Here is a 21,639-nt window from a genome sequence, read left to right as displayed (position 1 = left end):
GCTCCGCGTTCGCTTTCAACTTTCGCTGTGCTCGTTCGCTCGGTTACGAGGTACTACGCCGAGGCACGCCGACGCTCAACGCAGGAACGGGCACCTAAGCGCTGCGCTCTTAAAGCTGGTGCGCCTATTGACGAGTCGAAGTTTCTTCGCGTTATTGTTTCGAAGAATGAAGAACAGTTTTATGTGTTTTGTGCCCGTTTTCAACTTTCTTCGAAAAAAAAAGAAAGAAACGGACAGAAGGTAAGACATTTGCGTACACGGATTTTTTTTTCTTTTTTCCTCCGGCCTCCTCCTCCTCCTCCTGACCGAAGTCTCACCTGCGAGTCCATGGCGACGCAGATGAAGAAGAAAAAGAAGAAGACCGCCCAGAACGTAGGCACCGGCATGTTGCGGATCACCTCCGAGTACACCACGAACACGATGCCAGGGTCTGCGTATGGTTCAGGCGTGCATTGTTCAAGGATCATCACTATGATCATCACTGCCAGCACTATATACACCAGCACCTGGAGTATATACTTGACTGTCCGCTGACAGTCAAGTAGGGAAGAGAATTTCAGCATGTAAAGTACGGTCCGACATGCAATGCAAAATGCGAGTATGCACGTGAACAAGAAACAACCTAGCGCAACGCTAGACGACAGGTACGGACAGCACGCGCACCCGCAGGAGCGCTGCTGGTGTCACCTGGAGCACGTTTGGAGCGCTCCTGTGAACTACTCCCGACAACACCCTCCGCGCTTTGCGCATGCGCCGACAGCTTGCGGCGCCGTTGGCGCCGTCAATTCTGGCATTTATCTCTGTCATAGACTATTACAACGGCTGCCCATTCGCTCCGATATGCATGGGAGTCGATGGTCCACTGCGACGGCGCCATGTCCTCGGACAATATATGCATGTTGATAGAGAATGGACAATTTTTACCATGTTTTGTGGCCGCTGCTTTTCTTCCGCACGTGGAACAAGGAAAAAGGCTAGGAGGTAGCGTCACGTGACAATCTCGAGGCTTAGCAATAAAGAATATAAAGGGAAGGCTCACGGGGTAGGCAAGCGGTAATTTGTAGTCGATGAGCACACGTATAGTATGGGGGAGAGCCACGGGAGAGTAGAGCAGATGGCGAGAGTCGATCGTGATGAGGTCGTCACTAATTACCACGAACCAAACGATGCCTTGAAAGGTCTGGCAACCAAGGAGGCCTATTTCCTAAGAGTTAAAGCGCAGGCGGGTCCGGCAGAAAAAAAGTTACAAGGTCTCTTATATGTTACCCCTGAGACGACTTGAAGGCGAAAGCGAGTGCCGATGCGTTAAATACAGACACATGACGTTTTTTTTTTCTCGTTTTCATCCACTTTAATCGCTCAGTCATCACCTTAATTCGCTGAGTCATCTCTCTAAATGCGCCGATTAAGCCACTTTTTTTTTGCTGAGTCATCCACTTGAATCGCTGATTCATCGCCTTAATTCGCTTTGCTTCCTCTTAATTAGCTTGGATGTTTGGTAATTCGATTTGATTCCTGTTAATTCGCGTTGGTTCCTCTTAATTCGCTTTGTCATCCTTCGTAATTCACGTAATCATTCATAGTAATTCGCTTCGATTACTTTTAATTCTTTTTGATTACTCTTAATTCACCTTGATTCCTTTTAATTCGCTTTGATTCCTCTCATTTCGCTTTGTCATCCTTCTTAATTGGATTAGTCGTCCACTCATGCCTAGTCACGCTTTGGTCCTCTCTAACTGCCTTTTAAGTCGCCTGTACGATTTCACATCGACGTCACGGTTTTCGCTCAAGGACGTTGAAGGTCGACCGAACAGTGAGACATAAGCCCCGTTTACATGAATGCGACAGTGTCGCATCGCATCGCATTTCTAGCGCATCGCATTCATGTAAACAGCGGTAATGCGCTAGGAAGGCGCATCGCATTAATGCGCCAGGCGAGGGTAGATTTACGAGGCGAAAGTCGACTCTCGCGGAGCGTGTAACCGCAGGATCGTCGAGAGCGGGGGCGCCTAACAAGACCTTCGATGACAACCGTGAAGCTACTCAGGGGGGGGGGGGGGGGGGGGACGGAGGCGGGGGCGTCTAACAATACCTTCGATGACAACCGCGAAGACGCTTCCGAGAAGCAAGCGAGAGCCGAGGGGGGCCTCTAACGACACCGTCGCTACATGTAAACGGCGTCGCATCGCCTTTCCCAAATGCGCTTGGAAATGCGATGCGCCACTGTCGCATTCATGTAAACGGGGCTATATAAGGCTTTTGCCTTAATAAAGGGCGGCGTCAGAGGATGTTGGCTTGCCCAGGTATACAGTGGTCCATTTCTAGTACAGTCTAGCTGAGGCTAGCTGCCTGACGTCGTGCTTCTTTGTAGCTTTTTTCCTTCCTCCATGCTTCCACACGACATACAATTGAAAAAAGTCCGTGTGTGATCACAATTGTGCCCATAAATTGTGGCCAAATACTGGGAAAGTGGCGCCCTCTGAGTTATCCCCGGTTTTGGCGTCACTGGATAGGCATTGCAAGGCGAAAAAAGTGCAGGAGGCTACGGGTTCTCCTTGGAGCTAGCTGTATTGTAAGCGTAATTGTAAGACCCCGAGCGCGTGAGCAAAGACGTGAGCACACACCCACCTTTGTGCAGAAAGGCGCTGTCAATCCTTTGGCGCCAGCGGGCGCAGATGTGGCCTATGGTGCCGAAGACGACGCATCCCACCACCAGGACTGTCAACGTGTTCACAAACACAGAAATCACCGTGTCTCTGTGTCAGTGTGCAAGCAGACGCGGCCACGTCAACGCACTTCTGCTGGCACGCACTGGGAATAATCGCTCGGCACACCACAAACAACACTACTAGGGCTGTGCGAATATAGTAACATTTAAGACATAATCGAATGAGAATCGAATATTGTCAGAATCGAATCGAATGATTTTCGAACATCCTTTTTCACCTATAATGCAAAACGGTGTTCTCATCCTATAGTATAGTGGCAACATTAGCAAAATTCTGTCATTGCACTGCACATTATTAAACACGTCTTATAGAAAGCACAGGTGCCGCATTAGAAACAAATAAGCAGTTTGCTAACACAATTAGTACTCTTCAAAGCATATGTGGTTGTGCATTATCAGAAAGTAGCTCTGAAAAGGCACTCTTGTGACCCAATTAGCGTCTGCGTATATAGCTTCGAGACTAAGTAGTAAATGCACATAGAGTGAGACCGGTGGCAGATGAAAAAAAAAAGACAGATTCATTGCGACTATAATATCAAATAAGAAGTACCGCAGATTGGGCAAGTTGGTGACTGTTCATGTTATTTAAAAAAGTCACCAGCCCTTCCGCTGTCGAGAAAATGGGGGTAAGCGAAGCTTGTGGCAAGACGATGCTATCGCAGGCATTCCGCTTCGTTTGCCCTAAACTCAGGGTCGGCGGTTCTTCGCTGACGTTCCGCCCGGGCTTCGGAAGCCCTCACACTAGAATCGGCACGTTCATGACGAGCCCTTTCGAGAGCGAGTTCGCAGGCGCCGTTGCTCAAACGCAGCCTGCTCCTCGGCGGAACGCACCACGCGGGGCCTTCACATGCGGTTGTCGAGACTGATCTGAGGCGAGGGAAGCCCGGCGGAGCGCGCGCCAACCCCCTTTCCTTTCACGCACCAAACGACCCTGATTGCTCGGGCGCGTCACGTGATCCGGCGCCGGCTCGCTTTCCCCGCACCTACTCTACACTGGGAGAAGCGGGTTTTTTAAGCGTGACACCACCACCACCACCACCACCGACGATTGTGATGCAATACAAGCTTCGCTTGGCACAGGACACAGGAAAAGAGAGCGGACACACACACACAATAATCTGAGGGCCGTGTGTGTCCACTCTCTGTTCTGTTTCGGTAGCAGTGTTTTTTTAACATGAAATATGAAGTAATGTTCTAGTCAAGTGCATTCCGATTTCATCCATACATAACGTTCATGCGCAGCATCAAAAGTAGTACGAAACAATACTCACTGCCGAATGCCACGATGGAGCCACACTTGAGCGCAAATGATCGCGGTTTAGCCGTAAAAGTATGGCTCCCTGAGCATGGCCTCCGAGATGTGCGCGCACATCGACTTATTTGGTCCGCATCATTCGATAAAACGGGTGGCATAATTTTTTTAGCCGCTCCGCAGCAGTTCGCTTCTCCGTTGGCGAGGTGCGCATACAAAAAGTGTTTTCTAATTGTGGCCGAGCTACGCAAGCAAAGATGCCAAATGTCTTATCGAACAGTGCGATCCAAACAATTCATTCATTTAGCGAAATTTCAACGGAAACAAACAAGCGGTAAGCGCGAAAATCACCTTTCGAGGATATTAGAACAAAAATATCGGTCACTGTACATTTACTGGAAAGAGGGAGCGGTGTTCTTACCTCATGAGACTTATCTGGCGTTTGTTCTTCGAACTCACGACGTAGTTCGAGCCAAGCGTCAGACCCAGCGAGTGAATGGTTTGTGCCAAGGCGAAGATCCATAGCTGCGCAGATGGCAAAAAAAAAGGAGAAATGGGGGGAGGGTGGGAAGGTTAATTATGCGTTCGCGTAGTTTAATTATGTGTTCACATATCTGCCTGGTTTGCGAGGTGGCCAAGCGATATGTAGTCAGCAAACAATGACATTCTGAGAGAGGAACAGAGGAAGATGACCGCGCTGTTTCACGTGTCCGGGGTTCGCATATGAAACCAAATTAGTTTATAGCGCTCTTTTGAGTGCTGAACTAGTTTACAAGGTGCACACACCGCGAAGTCGACGAAAACGGACACGCACTAAGAGAGAGAGAAAGCGCGTGAGAAAGGAAGATTAAGAAAAATTATGACATCAAATTAGTATTTCGTGGCTGATTACAACTGAGTTGTGATACAAAGGCCTCCGTGGTAATTTTTTATGTCTACCAACTCGTCACATCGAGCACTTTTTTTTTGCCCTCCTATAAAATTTGTAAGTTCAAGTTGCCAGGTACGGATCAAATCCTCACTGATATTTCCGGCACGACCCTGACTTGCAGCACTCACCCTGGCGCTCTTGATGGCCTTGATGTTCGGCTCGAACATGTACATGATGCCCTCGGTGGCGCCCTCCAGCGTGACGACGCGAAGCAGGAAGGCGAACAGCACCAGCATGGGCGCCAGCGACAGCACGTACTTGATGCGGCCGCTGAAGAAGGTGTTCTTGCGCAGCGACACGTACGTCAGGCACAGGCAGAGACCCACCGACGCCAGCAGCTCCCAGCGGACCTCGCCCGGCGAGTCGATGCCGCTGCTCATCTCCAACAGCTTGTGGCTGCGTCGACGAGTCGCACAGTTTGGATAAGATCGCGACTGCAGCGAGTCTTGAATGCGTTTATATGTTTTTTTTTGTTTCTTTTTTTTTATGTGTCTGCACGTATGTAGTAGGCTCTCTCCTTTACAGCTGTCTTCTCCGCAGCAAGAGACGCAATGCGGAGAAGCCTGCTTCTGTAATTTTTTTTTTTTTTTACGGGCGGTAATATTTCCTATGCGTGCGTGCAACCGTGAATGTTACCGCTGGAACAACGTACGCAGCAACTAACGAATTAAATAAATGAAATAAATATATAGTTCACGCTGATGTCGGCACGTCTGTTGATGTGTCTGTACATATGCAGTAGGCTCTCTCCTTTAGAGCTGTCTTCTCTGCAATGAGATCTATGATGCAGAGAAGCCCGCGCCTATAGTTTTGGTTTTAAGGCGGAAAGATTTGTTTAGCCGCCACGGTGGCTTAGTAGCTATGGCGTTGCGCTGCTAAGCACGAGGTCGTGGGTTCGATTCCCAACTGCGGCGGCCGCATTTAGATGGGAGAGAAATGCAGAAACGCTCGTGTAGTTCGGTTTAAGTGCACGTTAATTAACTCCAAGTGTTCAAAATCAATCCCGAGTCTCCCACTGCGGCGTGTCTCGTACTGAGATCGTGGTTATGGCACGTAAAACCACAGGATTTCATTTAATTATGATTTGCAAGTGCGTGCAACCGTGAATATTACCACTACAACAACAGGCGTAACAAAAAAAACAATAATCTGAATATATATATATATATATATATATATATATATATATATATAAACATACATTAAGTGGGATAGGTCAACCTTCTTATTATAAGACCTATTCCACATATTGCATCACTAGGATCCCCCCCCCCCCCTTCATTGCTTCAAGCACTTCGCACTGTTACATCGCGACATTGCCGACATAAGACCGCGCTGAAACCACATGAGTTTTGCGACCAGCCTGGTAGCTCGGTTTCTGCTTTGTACATGTCTCAAGTATATTGCACTTTTCAATGGAATTTCCTCTCGCTGACATGGAAATGATCTTCGCACACATTCATTCCTGGGGACCTAAAAGGCGTCCTGTAGAACATGCATCATCAGGGCATCGTGTACCTGATGTCCTTATGGTCATCTCGTCCTGTGCGCCGAGCAGTTATAGCGATGGTAGCGTCAGTACAAAGGTAATAAACAGCACTGCAGTGCTTTACACTACCAGTAACAGCAGTAGCAGTAAAGTAGTAGTGGAAAAAAAAAGGGGGGGGGGGATGACAAACATGGCGAAGTCACTGGATTCAAGGCCTCAGACAGGTTGTGCTGGCCAACCAGTGGCACAGACTGTCCGAAAAATCTTTACTCGTCTCGTCATCAACACGATCGAATGGCAACGCGCCATGTTCTTGCGAGATGGATCGCTAAAGAAAACAGTGCAGGTCGTGAGCGCTCTGCCACGCCCTCGCGCGCGTGTATTTCATTTGCCAGCAGAGGCATGCAGCTTGAGGCCACCCCAGACAAAGTCTGCGTGTATTTTTTATCCACCACCTTCTCGTGGAAGTGTAGTGATGTGATGTGATGACATCTGTACCGTGCAATGATACTGTACGGAGGTTATGCACGAACATCTTAGACATTCGTCACATTCGTGTTTGCCTCTTCTTAAGTGGCAGCACTGTGAAAAACAAACGTCTAGATTGGTCGTTGTACCGCTTAATATCACTCTTAACTTATTTTCCAAACGTCGCACTCTAGCTGAACAGACGCGAATGTTTGACTTTGTTTGACTCAAATGTTCGGTTTGCTCGCGAATGTTTGAAAGAGACGGCGACGCAAGCAACGTCCATGCAGAATACAAACAATAAAAAGAAAAATACGCAAACACTACACATTTTACGATGAAAACGTCATTTCTCAAGAGGGGCAAAGACCTTGCCGGAGTCGCTTTAATATTGCTCCGCGTCGTGTAGCACAGGTGAGGTCGTAGCCTCTCTAGACTCCCGTATCACTCGCCTCGTAGCGCGACAAAAGCGAAGCATTAAGCTGACGCCGTTAAAAGCATTCTACCCACTTCCCTTGGCTACGCGTGTTTGTCGGGGCGAAAAAAAAAATAAATGTTTAGCTCCGGCCTTTGCTTTCGTTTTGACGCCGATAAAGATAACGGGCTCGGGGAAGACGCCATCCCCGTTCTTTTATTTATCTCACTCGACGCCGCGCGACCGGGTAGAAGTGACGGAAAAGACGAACCGAGTGTTTACACGGCCGCTCTCGCACATATGGACCCGCGACAGATAGCAGTGCTCCTTCGCAGGCCCCAATCTCGGTCGGTCCGCCCTCAACTCCGGTTGCTGATGAATTGAACTTCGCGTATAGCAGCGTTCACCTGCTACGACTCGAGCCGTGCGACTCAATGGCGTTTGTCTATAATGTCCGCGCCACTACGGTATACTGGCGCTCCAAAAATCAAGCGCTGAGACGTATGTAGAGAGGTCTGTAGCCAGACGACTACGACTATATGACGACAGCAACGGCGCGGTCGTAGGTTATGCTGCAAATACTACTACAGGGAATTCTGGCGTTAGTAGCTGCGGGAGCTGCTGGTATGGTGGTTCTGCAGCCACCAAGAAAAGAATGGATAGTAACGAGACCGTCTTTCTAGAAAGTTCCCGACCCAGATGTCCTTATAGAGAAATCTGGGGAGTTCTTGCTGGGGACGCTTGCCCCGCCATCTTGCTACTCGAAAAAGTTGTCGCAGTTTCACCCGAAAGGCGAAGCATCAATTGCGATAGCAACTTAGTAGAGAGCTATACGGAGTAAGGATAGTAGTTTTATCCGCTGTACAAACTTGGACATGCAGCAGCACCGGCAACACACAGCACTGTTGTCGACGCCGTCGGCGTTTTGCCCGCGTTCGCACAAAATGCGTGCAGCGTTGGTGACTGCTGCCGGAGCCTCTGATATAAATAGGCACTTGGTGCCGCAGCTAAACGTCGCCTCCCTTCCCTGCCCCCCCCCCCCCCCCCCCCGCGGCCTTTCGTGCGTCAGAAGAAGGCGCGTTTGCTCTACATATATGGTGATTGTAAAGGAGGAAAGAGACGCCTACTTCTGCAGCCCTTAAGGGAGCACGGCACAGAACGCGCGTTTGTTCTCCGCCGTGCGTTCACTCCCCGTGAAAGCGCGCCTCCCTCGCGCCCTTTCACTCGCACATACAGCGTTCGGCAGATAGCGCCAATTGGCGCTGAGCCGTGCTCCCTCAAGGGCTGCAGAAGATAGCGCCAACCTTTCCCTTTCCCTCAAGAACCACTTATCAGATAGCGCCAACCTTTCCCTTTCCCTCAAGAACCACTTATCATCGCGCGGCGACGATTTCTTCTCCATGTGCCTTTGCCAAGGTACTACGAAGGACGACGCGCCTTGCTCCCATTTAACCACCGCTAAAACTTCCACCAAACCGTATCATAGCGGCCGCTAAAGAGTCCGTAATGACGAAAATTTTTAACCCGACAGCGTTAAGGGCCCCGTGTCGCAGAAAATCCGGCGTCGGCAACCGGCGGGTGGCGGAGAAAATCATCCCCAACTACGCAGGCCCTCCGAATATATTTAGGCATATGTATATGTTGTATCATTAATGTTGCTCATACCTTGTCTTGCATTCTTGGCAAAGCTATTCCTCGGAATTTTGAGAATGACAATCCACAAACAAATGTCATGAAACAAATCTCCCACAGCGCATGCCTTTTATGTTGAATCTTCTCAGACTGAAATATTAAAGGTACGAAACAAAAACGGAAACCTGAAAATTATGCAATTTTTTTGGCGCGGCTGTGCAATATCTCCGGGATCGCCCCACGCAAGAGGCCGCGTTTCTACCAGAAAGCTCACCTTCGTGCATATATAGCGTTCGCCACCAGTGTTTCCCGGTAACCATTGCTTAAGCTGCAGTTGTCGGGAAGCCTGATAAGCAGTCAGGGATCTTTGAATGCTATCGCGTTACACTCTTAAAAGCTTAAGCGTCCTTCAATTTCTCTCTCTATATATTTTTTGTAGTCAGTGGTTGCACGTAACATAAAGTGTGCCGCTTCGCGGTGCCGCCTTCAGCGGTCTCGTTATTTTGCCAGCGTCACTACTGCCAGTAGTGCCAGGGTCGTCGGCGACGGCCCAGCCGTGAAATTCAGCATAACCTGCAAATGGATATTTTACAATAAAACGAATTCGCAGTAACAGAGAGGGAGAGAGAGGCAGAAGAAAGGGGAAAGGCAGGGATGTTAACCAGAGGGGAAGATCCGTTTTGCTACCCTACGCAGTATCAACGTGTCATTATTCATTGGTCTGCGGCCGCTAAAGCGGCACCTACTACATAAGGCGCGAAGACTCTACAAGATGACGACGCCACGAATGAACTCACTCGAAAAACTCCTGGGCGGTGGTGGTGTGCTTGGAGAGCGTGTAGGAGACCCACGAGCTGTCGTCCTCGGCCGACGCGGAGCGTGGCCGCGGGGTCATGTCCAGCTCCAGGTCCGGGATGCGGAACCCGGGAGTCGTGGCGTTCACCACCGCGCTCCAGTTGAACGCGGGCCTCGTCACGTTGGGGAACTCGAGCGTCAGCGGAGGCGGCGGGGCGTCTGGGTTGCGGAAGCCGCCGTACTGGCTCATCACCTGCGCGTTTCTCGTTAATTTATATTTGCCTTTCTGTTTCCGTCAACCCCTTCCCCAAAACAGGCTAATGAGCGTCACTATCTATCTATCTATCTATCTATCTATCTATCTATCTATCTATCTATCTATCTATCTATCTATCTATCTATCTATCTATCTATCTATCTATCTATCTATCTATCTATCTATCTATCTATCTATCTATCTATCTATCTGTCTATCTATCTATCTATCTATCTATCTATTTTACCTTGAGGGTTCGCTTGTTACGAAGGGGACATGTACGTTACAAATTGAACATTGGAAGCGTACAGTTTAAACAAGAATAAAAACAGAAAAATGAACAGGAATGTGCAAGAACAAGAGCTGGCATTTATTTTGAAAGTCTTCATGTCGTTGTTTCTCAATTGCCACAAACACGGCCCGATGGTCGGTGAGGCGGGAGGATAAGGGGTTGTCGAGTGACTTGAACACGTTTCGGGTGCTATCCTCATCTGAATCCACTCGCCTGGCCGCTCCGTACTTATGACGCTTCTCGAGGCGTGCGGCTCGCTGCCTCCTCTTGGTTTCGTTCCGACGACGAAGCCTGGCTTCTTTCAGTCTCTCCGACTCACTTTCCATGTCTGCCGACGAATCCCACCGAGCCGCCCCATCTATATATACGATGCAACGCCGGCTCCTCCTCAGTTGCAACGCGGTTTCACCGGCTCCTCCTCTGACGTCATGCCAGATGCAAGCTGCGAACGCTTGCAACACAACTGCGGCGGCGGTATGCGGCGGCGGCGCGTCGCCGCGCCGTGGTAATTCGAGCAGACGATGCCAGATGGCGTGGCGAGAGGCGCTGCCAGCTGCGGCGGTTGCTAGGCAACGGCTCAGCTCCTGGTGCCGCCACCGGCCACAGCGAAACGGCGAGAATGCGGCCAATGTAGCTCTCGCTACAAAAGAAAATTTAAACAGGTCAGTGCGAGGATAATATGGCGTGAGCGAGTTTTGCTGCTTGTGTCGGGTGGGCCTGCTAGTTAAGGGTGATAATACGGTGATAGAGATAGGGCTAGTTTGTTATTCAAAGAGAGAGAAGAGAGAAGCGAAGAGGGAAAGGTAGGGAGGTTAACCAAGGACGTGCCCGGTTGGCTACCCTACACTTGGGGCGGGGGAAAGGGGAAGAATAGATAAGGAGAGAAAAAAAAAGAGTCAGTCACTCCCAGAGACAGTCACAGAAGACTCTCCGCTGTCACAAGCGTTCGTACAATCCAGTACTCTTCACGAACTGCAGAAGGGCTTTTCTAGCCTTTTGCATGCAAGAATGCATAGGCCATGGCCCAAGAATCTTTTCTTCCGCGAGCGTTCTGTTATCTAACAGGTTGAGTTTAGCTTGGAGAATACGTTGTTAAGTGTCAAAAGATGGACAGTGACACAGAAGGTGCTCGAGAGTCTCGTCGCACCCGCACAAATTGAACGTCGCACTGTTGGCCATCTATATTAGGAACGAATAGGCGTTGGTAAATGCGACACCCAACCACATGCGACACAATAAATTTGTTTCTCGACGGGAGAGTAGGCGAAATCGCAAGTTAGGGTCAAGAGAGTGCAAACGTGAGTTGGTGAAACCCGGTGAATTCCATCGCAGAAGAGGAATGTGGCGAGCAATCGATTGAAGCTGCCGCGCAGCATCCGTTCTTGAGAGTGGTATAGGAACTAGCTGATGTTTGTGATGAGCCGAGCGTGCTGCGCTGTACGTCGTTGCCGACAATTCCGCAATGGCTCGGCAACCACTGAAATACAATGCCGTGTCCTTCTTCGAGTGCGTGATGATGAGCGTGCCTTATTTTGCGCACTATCTGCTCGTGTAACGCATGACGTAGGGCAAACTGCAGAGTTTGTAGGGCTGCTTTGGAATCACTGAAAATGGCCCAACGAATTGGCGGCTGCTGGAGCACGTAATTGAGTGCACCTTGAAGAGCCGCAAGTTCTGAAGTTGTAGACGTGGTATTGTGCGAGTATTTAAATTGCAAAGTGACGGCGTCCGATGGAACAAAGTACTACTGCTCCGGTAGAGCTGTTGGAATGGTGGGACCGTCCGTGTAAATGTGTATGCGGTCAAAATAATACTCGTTGATAACAAGCAGAGACAATTGCTTCAGGGCTAGTGGTGAGAAGTCTGTCTTTTTTCTAATCCTAGGAACTGAGAGGCACACGTGAATTTGCCGGAGACACCACAATGCTGATGTTGGGCGTTTCGCAGGCTTGTAGCCAGATGGTATTGAGGCATGATATGTCTTGTCACAATACTACAGAATGTAGCCTCTGGTCTTCGCACTGGAATATCGGCTAATTCATGGGATGGTAGCCGTGAAATGTGTCGAATGTACGCTCTTAGCGTCTCACCGACGATATGAGTGGTGATCGGGTGCTCCTGTGCAATGACAATCGTTGCAGCTGTCGATGAACATCTCGGGAGGCCAAGACATGTCCGAAGTGCTTGGGCGTGTACGCTCTGTAGTGCAAGGATATTAGTCTTGCATGTGTTGGACAAGACAGGAAAACTGTATCGCAGGAATCCGAGAAAAAGTGCCGTGTATAGCTGTAACATGGAGCGCACGGAAGGTCCCCACGATTTTCCAGCTACGAAGTTAAACATATTCTCAATACAAATGAGTTTTTTTTTTTCTTCATGTAGGAGACATGCATGGGGACTCCAGGTGAGGTCGCGATCCACAATAACGTCTAAGAACCTGTGAGTTTTCTTGTACTCAATTGACTGACCCTCGATACACACCGGGTAGAAATACATCGGTCTTCGTGTAAATGCCACTAGCGCACATTTTTCTGTGGATATCGCCAGGTATTATCGGCGAAGGTGTGCCGCTGTCAGGTTTGCCGCTTTCTGTACTCTGGCGCGCACTTGTGGCCTTGTCACGCCGGACTCCCAGATGCAAATATCGTCTGCGTAGAGCGAGACAGCCGTATGTGGTAGCGCGGTGCTATTCCAGCGGTGTATAATAGAGAACGAAGAGCGTTCCGTGGTGCTTTCTGCCTCGTGCGCCAGCCGGCTGGAACACCGACAAATTAACGCCGAGCGATTCTCGCGCTTGGATCTCAGCGTAAGTACGTTACACGGCGATGCGCTTGCGTGCCCAGGGCAGCTGCATGCCGTTGTGATAGACGAGCAAGGAAAAATGAGCAATATTATTGTGACGGTGAAGTGAAGAAGAAAGAGAATGTCGACGGCTCCGAAGAAGACGAAGAAAGCATTGTCGTATTCATTTACTGTAATATTCAGTTATTAATCTATACTACATGTACGAGTTAACTTTAACTTCACAACTTTTCAGTTATGATTCTGTTTCAATTGGTTTTGTCAATACCTTTGTTATTTTACTTTTTTAAACCCTCACAACCCCCCGAATGTCGTCGAATGTTCTTAGGGAAGCGCGAAAGAGGAGCCCCTCTGCAGTACACGCTTTATACATAACTCGTTTCAACAGTGACAATACGCTATGTCGCTATATTGATTCAATGCTAAACGCATTGCCGTTCATAATCGTCGTGAGATGGGCTCTGCCAAACTTCTTCCGCGCCAAAGCGACCCAAATGCACTCGTCAGTGTAGCTGGATGACTATGACGTACTGCTTCCGAGTCCGAGGTCGTGGGTTCGATTCCCGACCGAGGCGTGTACGATTTAGGTGCACGTTAGAGAACTCCAGGTCGTCAAAAGTAATCCGAACCGCTTCACTATACGGCGTTTGTCATCGTATGCAGCAATGCTGCTTTGGGACGCTAAACCCCGCGATAATGAATGAATGAATGAATGAATGAATGAATGAATGAATGAATGAATGAATGAATGAATGAATGAATGAATGAATGAATGAATCAATCAATCAATCAGATCAGCCCAAACGCGAAAACATATTTTGAAATTCGTTACGTCACTATGAAGTACCCGCGCTGAGGTTTCGGCGCGAAATAAGAAGAAATAAAGTTCGACCTTCATATTCTCCACTAATCGCCAACGTTTGTTCCAAACAAATGAATGAATATGCTTACAGCGAATACTTTACCGGTGCGAGCTGATATAATGTTGGTATTTAGTGTCTATTTATTGTTTCTTCGCTTCCCTCCTGCACTTGACTTTGTGCGGCAAGTGTCACAGGCACGGGCCAACTAGTCCACCAAAATGATATCTGCCTATAAAATTAAAATGCGAGAGAAAAGCTCACCAGCGTGACGGGGTCCTCGGAGCAGCGCCCGGTGTTCCAGGAGTTCGCGCATTTCGCCCACCGAGGCACGCCGTGGAACGAATTGAAGAAGTAGAACAGGGCCCAGGAGAAGAGCACCGCGTACAGCGCCGTCATGAAGAACGAGGCCGCGACGCCCGCCAGGCCCACGCCTGTAGTGCAGCGTATTACACGCACGCACGCACGCACGCACGCACGCACGCACGCACGCACGCACGCACGCACGCACATACATACATACATACATACATACATACATACATACATACATACATACATACATACATACATACATACATACATACATACATACATACATACATACATACATACTCTTAATTTAGTTCCATTAGGTGGAACATCTTGCAAATTCCGTTTACTTAGCAGAACGTATGTGTACATATTACATACATACATGCATGCACATATGTATGTAATATGTACACCCCACAAATACATACATGCATGTATATGTTGGATGACATTTTAGGCACGGACGGAGTTCTCATATTTGGAAATTTCTTCTGCCAAAGTATCGTCATATTGATAAAGGCCGCAGTATAATGACACTTGCGACAGACGGGCTACAACATTTGGATAAAGTACGTCAAGCTTAAATGTGGCATTCTGCGTCACTTACGCATGCGAAGCTTCCATATATCGAGATAAGTATCAGGAGAACCGAGGGGCTCGATTTGTTGATACAGAGTAACATATAGTGAGCAATACTTATCTCGATCTCCCTTTCCCTCACCGGGGGTATATTCCGAACACTGGTAAATACCGCCATATATATTGTTAAAAATTCGCCGCCATGCCGGCTTTTACTACTGGACCATAGGGCGGCTACAGCATCTCCCATTGGCTCAAAATGCAAACATGGCGGCGGAATGCGACAGTATGAGGGGAATTGGGAGGTGTGTCCAGAAAAGCACTGTAGCTTCACCAGACAGGCCTCGGGCCTTCATTTACACACACTACATTCTGACTTCGTATGTGCCACTTTATTCGTATCACATGATACGGGACCGGATAATTCGGGCTACAACATTTCAAGGCAGGCGAAAGTAAAGACGCGGTGGCTGGCTACCCGGGTTCTTGTGCGTATATTACACGTTTCAAGAAAAGAAAATATTAAGAGATATATGTACATATAACAGCGCATGCACGTGCTACCAGACAGTTCCTTGTTTGCAGACTTCCTCAATACCTGCATTGACCACGCGTATATAATAGTTCCTTCCATCTTTAGCAGTCCAGCCACAACGAAATCACGCGATGCGTTCCCGCGTTGGCCAGCACGTGAAAGGAAGTCGGGACCGCGAGAGCCGAGTCTCAAGGCCAGCCGAGCCATTTACGTTCGCGCGTTTGTACAGCGTCTCGCTTTGTTCCCTGCGCGCCGTGTAATGAAGTGGCGGTTGCGACGTATGGAAGCAAAGTGCTGAGGGCTGCAGCTAAGGCGCGTAAACTACAATACAGAATGTCGCGCGAACAGGAGTGCGTGAGCCTACCGTTTTGCAAATCAGAGAGAGAAACGTCCTTTGCAAACACTACAGCGTCATCATGCTTTCGGGATAGGTATGTTCCGCAATTAGGCGTCTTTCAGCGATGACCACCCAGCTATGGAGGATCCTTGTCTCGAGCTCTGTTAACCTCACGTACCTCAGTCGAGACAAAAAATAAAATGAGTTCATTGCTCCCTCCCATCAGGTCGGTTCTCAACACTGTCATCTTGTTGTTTCTTTCTTTCTCTGTGAGGCCGCCTCGTCGTATAGCACATTAATTAGCAGAATCCTGGTGTAACCTATTATCCTCAACGTCCGCCGCTTTTCAATTGGATCCTGTTTCATTACGCCAAGAAGAAACCAGCGCGTAATTTCGTCAAGTCGCTGACTGGCCACAAAAACTCATCTGACAAGCTGAATGTCTCCTCTGACAACCCGGATACCGCTGTGCATCACGGTCGACTAAACGAAGAATAATGTCACGGGTCTATCGTAGTGTGTGCTTCTGTTGTGCTTAATTCAAGACGACAGCCAGGAAAATTTCCATGACGCAGTGGGTTTAGGAAACAAAATGTATAACCCATAAGACGAGATAGATAGATAGATAGATAGATAGATAGATAGATAGATAGATAGATAGATAGATAGATAGATAGATAGATAGATAGATAGATAGATAGATAGATAGATAGATAGATAGATAGATAGACGCCAGTGAAGGCTTTTGATAAGGGTATATATACAGAAAGTGAAAATTAAATATGCGTGAAAAGGCGCATATCTGAAGCCTGCTTTCAGTACAACTCACACGCCACGTTACACATAAAGTGATTTTTCTCCCTGGCTACAAAATAAAAAAAAGAGAAAGAAAATCGGAACGTCACTTTGACTCCGTATTCCTTTCAATCCCGTTTACCCTCAGAAAAAAAATTATGGCCACATCACTGGACGTTTCCCTGCAAATGACGCATATAAGCACGTAAGCGTAGTGCTGCTTCGTCAGCACACGTGGTGTAGACGTCAGCGGCGGCCTCACAGAAGTATACCATCGCCATTGTAGCGTGTAGTTTTGGTTTTGTACGACGGACGGATGCATTCTCATCAACAGCATGACGACTCGAGTGGATGTTCCTGAACACATTCTGCCCCAACTTACCTTTAAAAAGAAGAAGAAAAAAAAAAAAAACACAGACACACAGGTCACATTCGTAGCTTCACGCAACGTCTCTCACACATATCCTCCGCGCTCTGCTGGCGGTCCTATTCATCTCTTTGAGACTCTATTGACTCGACTCTATAGGAGAGGCGAAGGCCACTCTATGACTCTATGGGCGGAAACGAGCCACGATTGCACTGAAAGCCAGGGCACTAGATAAAAAAGAAACCTATATAAAAGAATAAAAACAGAAAGAAAGAAAGAAAGCAGCAGGGCCCCCGTCCGGCCCGTCCTCCCGTCCGTCAATGCGGAGTAGATACAGGAAGCGCGCCGCCGGTTACAAACAACCAAGTGACGGCAGAGCGACGGACGGTCCTTGAGCGTACGTCGGCAGCCTGGCCGGTTGGCTGGACGGTTGGCTGGCTTTCCTGCGTAGCGCCCACCCCCTCCGACTGGGTTTCTTCCAAACTATCATTCAGAACCAGCCGAGTTCCGGTACGTTGCGAAACGCGGCTCCGGCCCCCTTTCTACGTCAATACTTCTTGCCGTGCCGCATTCCTCGCGCTGTTGTTCAATAATATATGTGCACAAATACCATAGCCAGCCAGTGCACTATAGGACGTACGAGGTCTGAAAGACGAAATTATGGACACGGTTAGCATTGAGTATTTTGTGTGTTCGTGTGCCGACTGGCCGTGATGGATCACCGACTCACCCGAGTGTACACGCTTTATATCTAAATATTCAGTTCATGTTCCTCTCTACGCTAAACATGTATTTTCTATATGCACTATACACCATGCTTTCTTGTCCGTTTTTCCCGGTCCAACCACTAGCCACCGTTGAGGTGTCAACATAATGTTAGATGCGCGGTCAGCAGTACTACGTGTATCCTGAACTTCCTTTTGCTATATTACCGGGAGTTTTTTAAAGCGAAGCTTTGTATATCTAGGTGAAATCGTATATGGCTAGGCGAAATTGCCTGTGTGCAGGAAACTATCGTCATCAGCATTGGCTCGAGCGTAGTCGTCTTCTTCCACAGCTGGCTCGTTGGCGCCCCTCGGGTTGCGCTCGTGCTCGTGCTCGGCACGCGCTCGTGCCACTGCTCCCGCGTTCGTCGTCGTCGTCTTCTTCCACAGCTGGCTGTGTTGCCGCGAATCATTCCAGCGTAGAATTTCACTTCTCTTCTGTCGTCGTAGTGGGGAGGCCGCGTTTACGGGGGTATGAACCATTGCTTAAGGGGGTATGAGCCATTCCTTGTCTTACGTAACGGACAGATTTAATTTTGAAGCAATTTAATTTCGAAGAATCGCAAGCGGCAATGGCGGGCGAATTAATGCTGCTAACCACGCCGCCGAGCAAACTCGAGACATCGAACGCGAGCGTCAACGGCGGACATCGGGTATACCGTCAGTGAAGTCGTTATCTCCGTCGCAGCCGAACGTGTGTGTAACCTCATCATTGAGAAATACTTTAATGAACCCTCGGGATGAACCCAGTGATAAACACCGGGGCCGCACGTTTCAACTTCGCTCGTTAACCATCTTCACGGAGTGGAAGGGCAGACAAATTTTTTTGCGATAGTTATGGACCAACGAGTTTAGCTCTAGGTATGCGCGAGAGGTCTTGTAAATGCGCTTCGTTAGAGCGTTATTTAAGTGCTTACTGCTGTTAGCAAATCGCCTGCACCGCGGCTTCAGAATGGGAACACGCACGCACGCACGCACGCACGCACGCACGCACGCACGCACGCACGCACGCACACACACACACACAGCACACACCACCACACACACACCACACACACACACACACACACACACACACACACACACACACACACACACACACACACACACACACACACACACACACACACACCACACACCACACACACACACACACACACACACACACACACACACACACACACACACACACACACACACACACACACACACACACACACACACACACACACACACACACACACACACACACACACACACACACACACACACACACACACACACACACAAAGAAGAACAAAAAACAGCACATACACACAAACACAAAACAGAATGAAAAAATGTGGCTGCGACTTAGCTCAGCTAACCCTGGATATACAAAGCGAAAGCTTGGTTTAGCTTGGTTAAGCCTTGGTTTCACTTGGTTAGCCTTTGATTTAGCTGTAATTGTTATACTTAGGTATACACTCATCGATATAAGCCAGGTATAAATCATAAGCCGACAAGTCCAAGCGTTTTGCGAGCCGAACGGCTAGCTCTTCCTCAGTCTCCGACGCTAGCTTCGCGCGCTTGGCATTCCGGACCCTCTCCAGTGAAGCAGTTCGCCGGGCGAGCTGCCAGCTGCGGCGGTTGCTAGGCAACGGCTCAGCTCGCGGTGCTGCCACCGGCCACAGCGAAACGGCGAGAATGCGGCCAGTGTAGCCCTTTCGCTACAAAAACAACAACAAGCAAGCAAACAAACACACGCACACAGTGCTCGACATGTGAACCACTAAAACCTCAACTAAATCAGTCGTTCCGACTCAAAACGAAAGCACACGTGACTTGGCTTCTCCTTACGGGCGCATTGGATGCCCTTATGAACTGAAGAACACTTAATCAACAAAGGGTTTCAGGGTATGCGGAAGCTGCTTGATGTAGCGGCAAAGGAAGCGTGTGCGTACCTTTCATGAGCGGACAGAGCTTGGCGATGGCAGCGATGGGCCCAGACTGCGTCACCCGACCGGCAGCCATCTCGATGCAGATCATTGGCATGCCGCACACCACGAGAAGGGTCAGGTACGCCATCATGAAAGGGCCTGCGTCACGAAGAAGCGCATAAACGGAGCTCATTACGCCAAACGGATTGTACGACTGCCGGCATAAAAATAAAAAAGTAAATAAAGAAAGATAATTATATATGTGCTTAATTTAGAAACGTCTAACGGCTGCTATACAACTGACTCCGGCCAAGGTTTGTTTTGACGACAAGCCCGCCACTAGCGCAAACACGTGTTGCGCCACAGTTAAGGGATTCGTTGTAAGCGAGCTCGACTGTACACCCGAATCCTCGTCGTTACACACTGTATACGTGCGCGCGAAAGAAGTATTCAAATGAGGTCGAAGCGTCCTCTTCATCGTGCGCGCGTTTAGGAGCCCGTACCGCGTGCACGTGAAAGAGTTGGCAGCGCCCTGCCGACTCCTCGAACGTATTATCAATCGTCAATGTGCCCATGGGAAACCCTCCGCAGAGACGGGGATCGTGTCCATATTTTGTTTTTACACATTAGCATAACGGATGGAAACGACTGCCAAGAAGTAGCTGACGACGGAGACAAGTCGACGTCAACGTTAGATTGGACCTTTACGCAAACAACATCGGTCACCCCTTCAGCTTGTTTCTTTCTTTATTCTTTTTTCTCCTTAAGCCTACGTCGCAAGAGCTTCGAGAACACTCTGCGCGAAAGCAAACACAGTCGAGCGGGCCAACTTTCTTATATACAGACGACTAGGCGCCGCAGTTCCAGTTTGGTTAGTCGCTGACACTTTCTTAAAGCGAAGCCTTTCTATGCCTCACTGATTCGTCCGTGAGCGCCGAAAACGCACTGCAGGAAAGCCAACTTACACAATGGAACTATCTACGCATCTGCGCACCCAATAGAACAATATGCGCATCTGCGCACACAATCGTAGAACACTACAGTTTACATTCGCAGTTGTACCGATAAGAACAATAGGACTGCAACGCCACGCTACCAAGACGAAGTGTATGTATCTGCATTGCATTACGCGCGTCACGCAATGCATTCCCGGCCGTCACCATGGGTAGGCCGCGGATGCAGCGTACGGCAGAAGAGGCTGCCGTACGCGAACGTAAGCGCGAGCGCGATCGTGCCCGTAAGGCCGATCCCGTGTATCGGCAACGGCATGCAGTCCGTGAAAGTGTGAGTGTGTGCGTGTAATCAACGGCTACATGATATAAAATAAAGGCTACGCAACTTAACAAAATGTGTCTTCATTCAGTTCCAACGTTCAAAAAATACAATTCCAAACAAGCAATCAAATCACATATGCATCAGAGAGAGGGAGGGGATGGAGGGGGGGGGGCTGGGGGGGGGGGGAGGGGCTCTTTAATGACAACTGAGAAGTTTGCCTGTCGGCACGCTATACTGATACGTGCAGTACACGTCACAGACATGCCAACATACCCAAAACATGCCACAACACGAAACATGCAAAGCTAAATAAAGGAGTATCGTTGAGACCGGTCTCTCGCAGACAGTTTACTTCGTTGACTGACTTCGCCGGCACGCATAGGCGAAGTCAGTCCAACACTCCAGTGGCCACTATTAGACCGCACGCAAGACGAAGGCCCTATCATCGGCAGCGTTTACATAAGGGCGATCACTTGGCAGACCCCGTGAAAAAGAGGCAAATGTGTGCCACTATCTGAAGAGGGCGCGAAGTGGAGCTTGAGGAGAGCTCGCAGAAGGGAGAAACGGAACGCAAAGCAAACCCTTCTCCGACACCACTCGCTTGCGATTTCTCGATAGGGAAGGCTTATCGCGCGTTATCAGTACACTCGCAGACCGGAAGGGACTGTTAAATGAGGGACGGATGACTACGAGATAAGCCACTATTATGACTATTGCGGGCGCGAAAACATAAAGCGCAGGTGATGGATAGGAGCACAAAAAAAAAAAAAAAGAGGGTGAGAGGGCGGGCGGATACGCACGGTCTCCCACCAAGCAAACGTTTGGGTGCGTGT

General features: G+C 49.0%; 2 protein-coding genes across 2 annotated transcripts in view; one reads left to right on the top strand and one right to left on the bottom strand.

Annotated features, from left to right (window-relative positions):
• LOC119446497 (ubiquitin recognition factor in ER-associated degradation protein 1) overlaps positions 1 to 19,222 on the top strand; it is a 44,104-nt gene extending 24,882 nt beyond the window's left edge. Inside the window, exon 11 of the mRNA XM_049664185.1 lies at positions 19,184 to 19,222. Coding sequence (XP_049520142.1) covers positions 19,184 to 19,207 — 24 coding nt within the window. The 3' untranslated portion in view covers positions 19,208 to 19,222. The remainder of the gene's footprint in view (positions 1 to 19,183) is intronic.
• LOC119446496 (sodium- and chloride-dependent GABA transporter ine) overlaps positions 1 to 21,639 on the bottom strand; it is a 98,144-nt gene that overhangs the window by 10,406 nt on the left and 66,099 nt on the right. The window contains exons 2-8 of the mRNA XM_037710932.2: positions 19,556 to 19,690; positions 14,185 to 14,354; positions 9,713 to 9,963; positions 5,040 to 5,307; positions 4,402 to 4,505; positions 2,629 to 2,756; positions 318 to 430 (exon numbers count right to left, since the gene is read on the bottom strand). Of these exons, the coding sequence (XP_037566860.1) occupies positions 318 to 430; positions 2,629 to 2,756; positions 4,402 to 4,505; positions 5,040 to 5,307; positions 9,713 to 9,963; positions 14,185 to 14,354; positions 19,556 to 19,690 (1,169 nt within the window). The remainder of the gene's footprint in view (positions 1 to 317; positions 431 to 2,628; positions 2,757 to 4,401; positions 4,506 to 5,039; positions 5,308 to 9,712; positions 9,964 to 14,184; positions 14,355 to 19,555; positions 19,691 to 21,639) is intronic.

Source organism: Dermacentor silvarum, chromosome 3 (assembly GCF_013339745.2).
Source record: "Dermacentor silvarum isolate Dsil-2018 chromosome 3, BIME_Dsil_1.4, whole genome shotgun sequence".
Classification (NCBI taxonomy): Eukaryota; Metazoa; Arthropoda; class Arachnida; order Ixodida; family Ixodidae; genus Dermacentor; species Dermacentor silvarum.
Note: the sequence above shows the minus strand (reverse complement) of the source record. Positions and strands in the feature narration are given on the sequence as shown.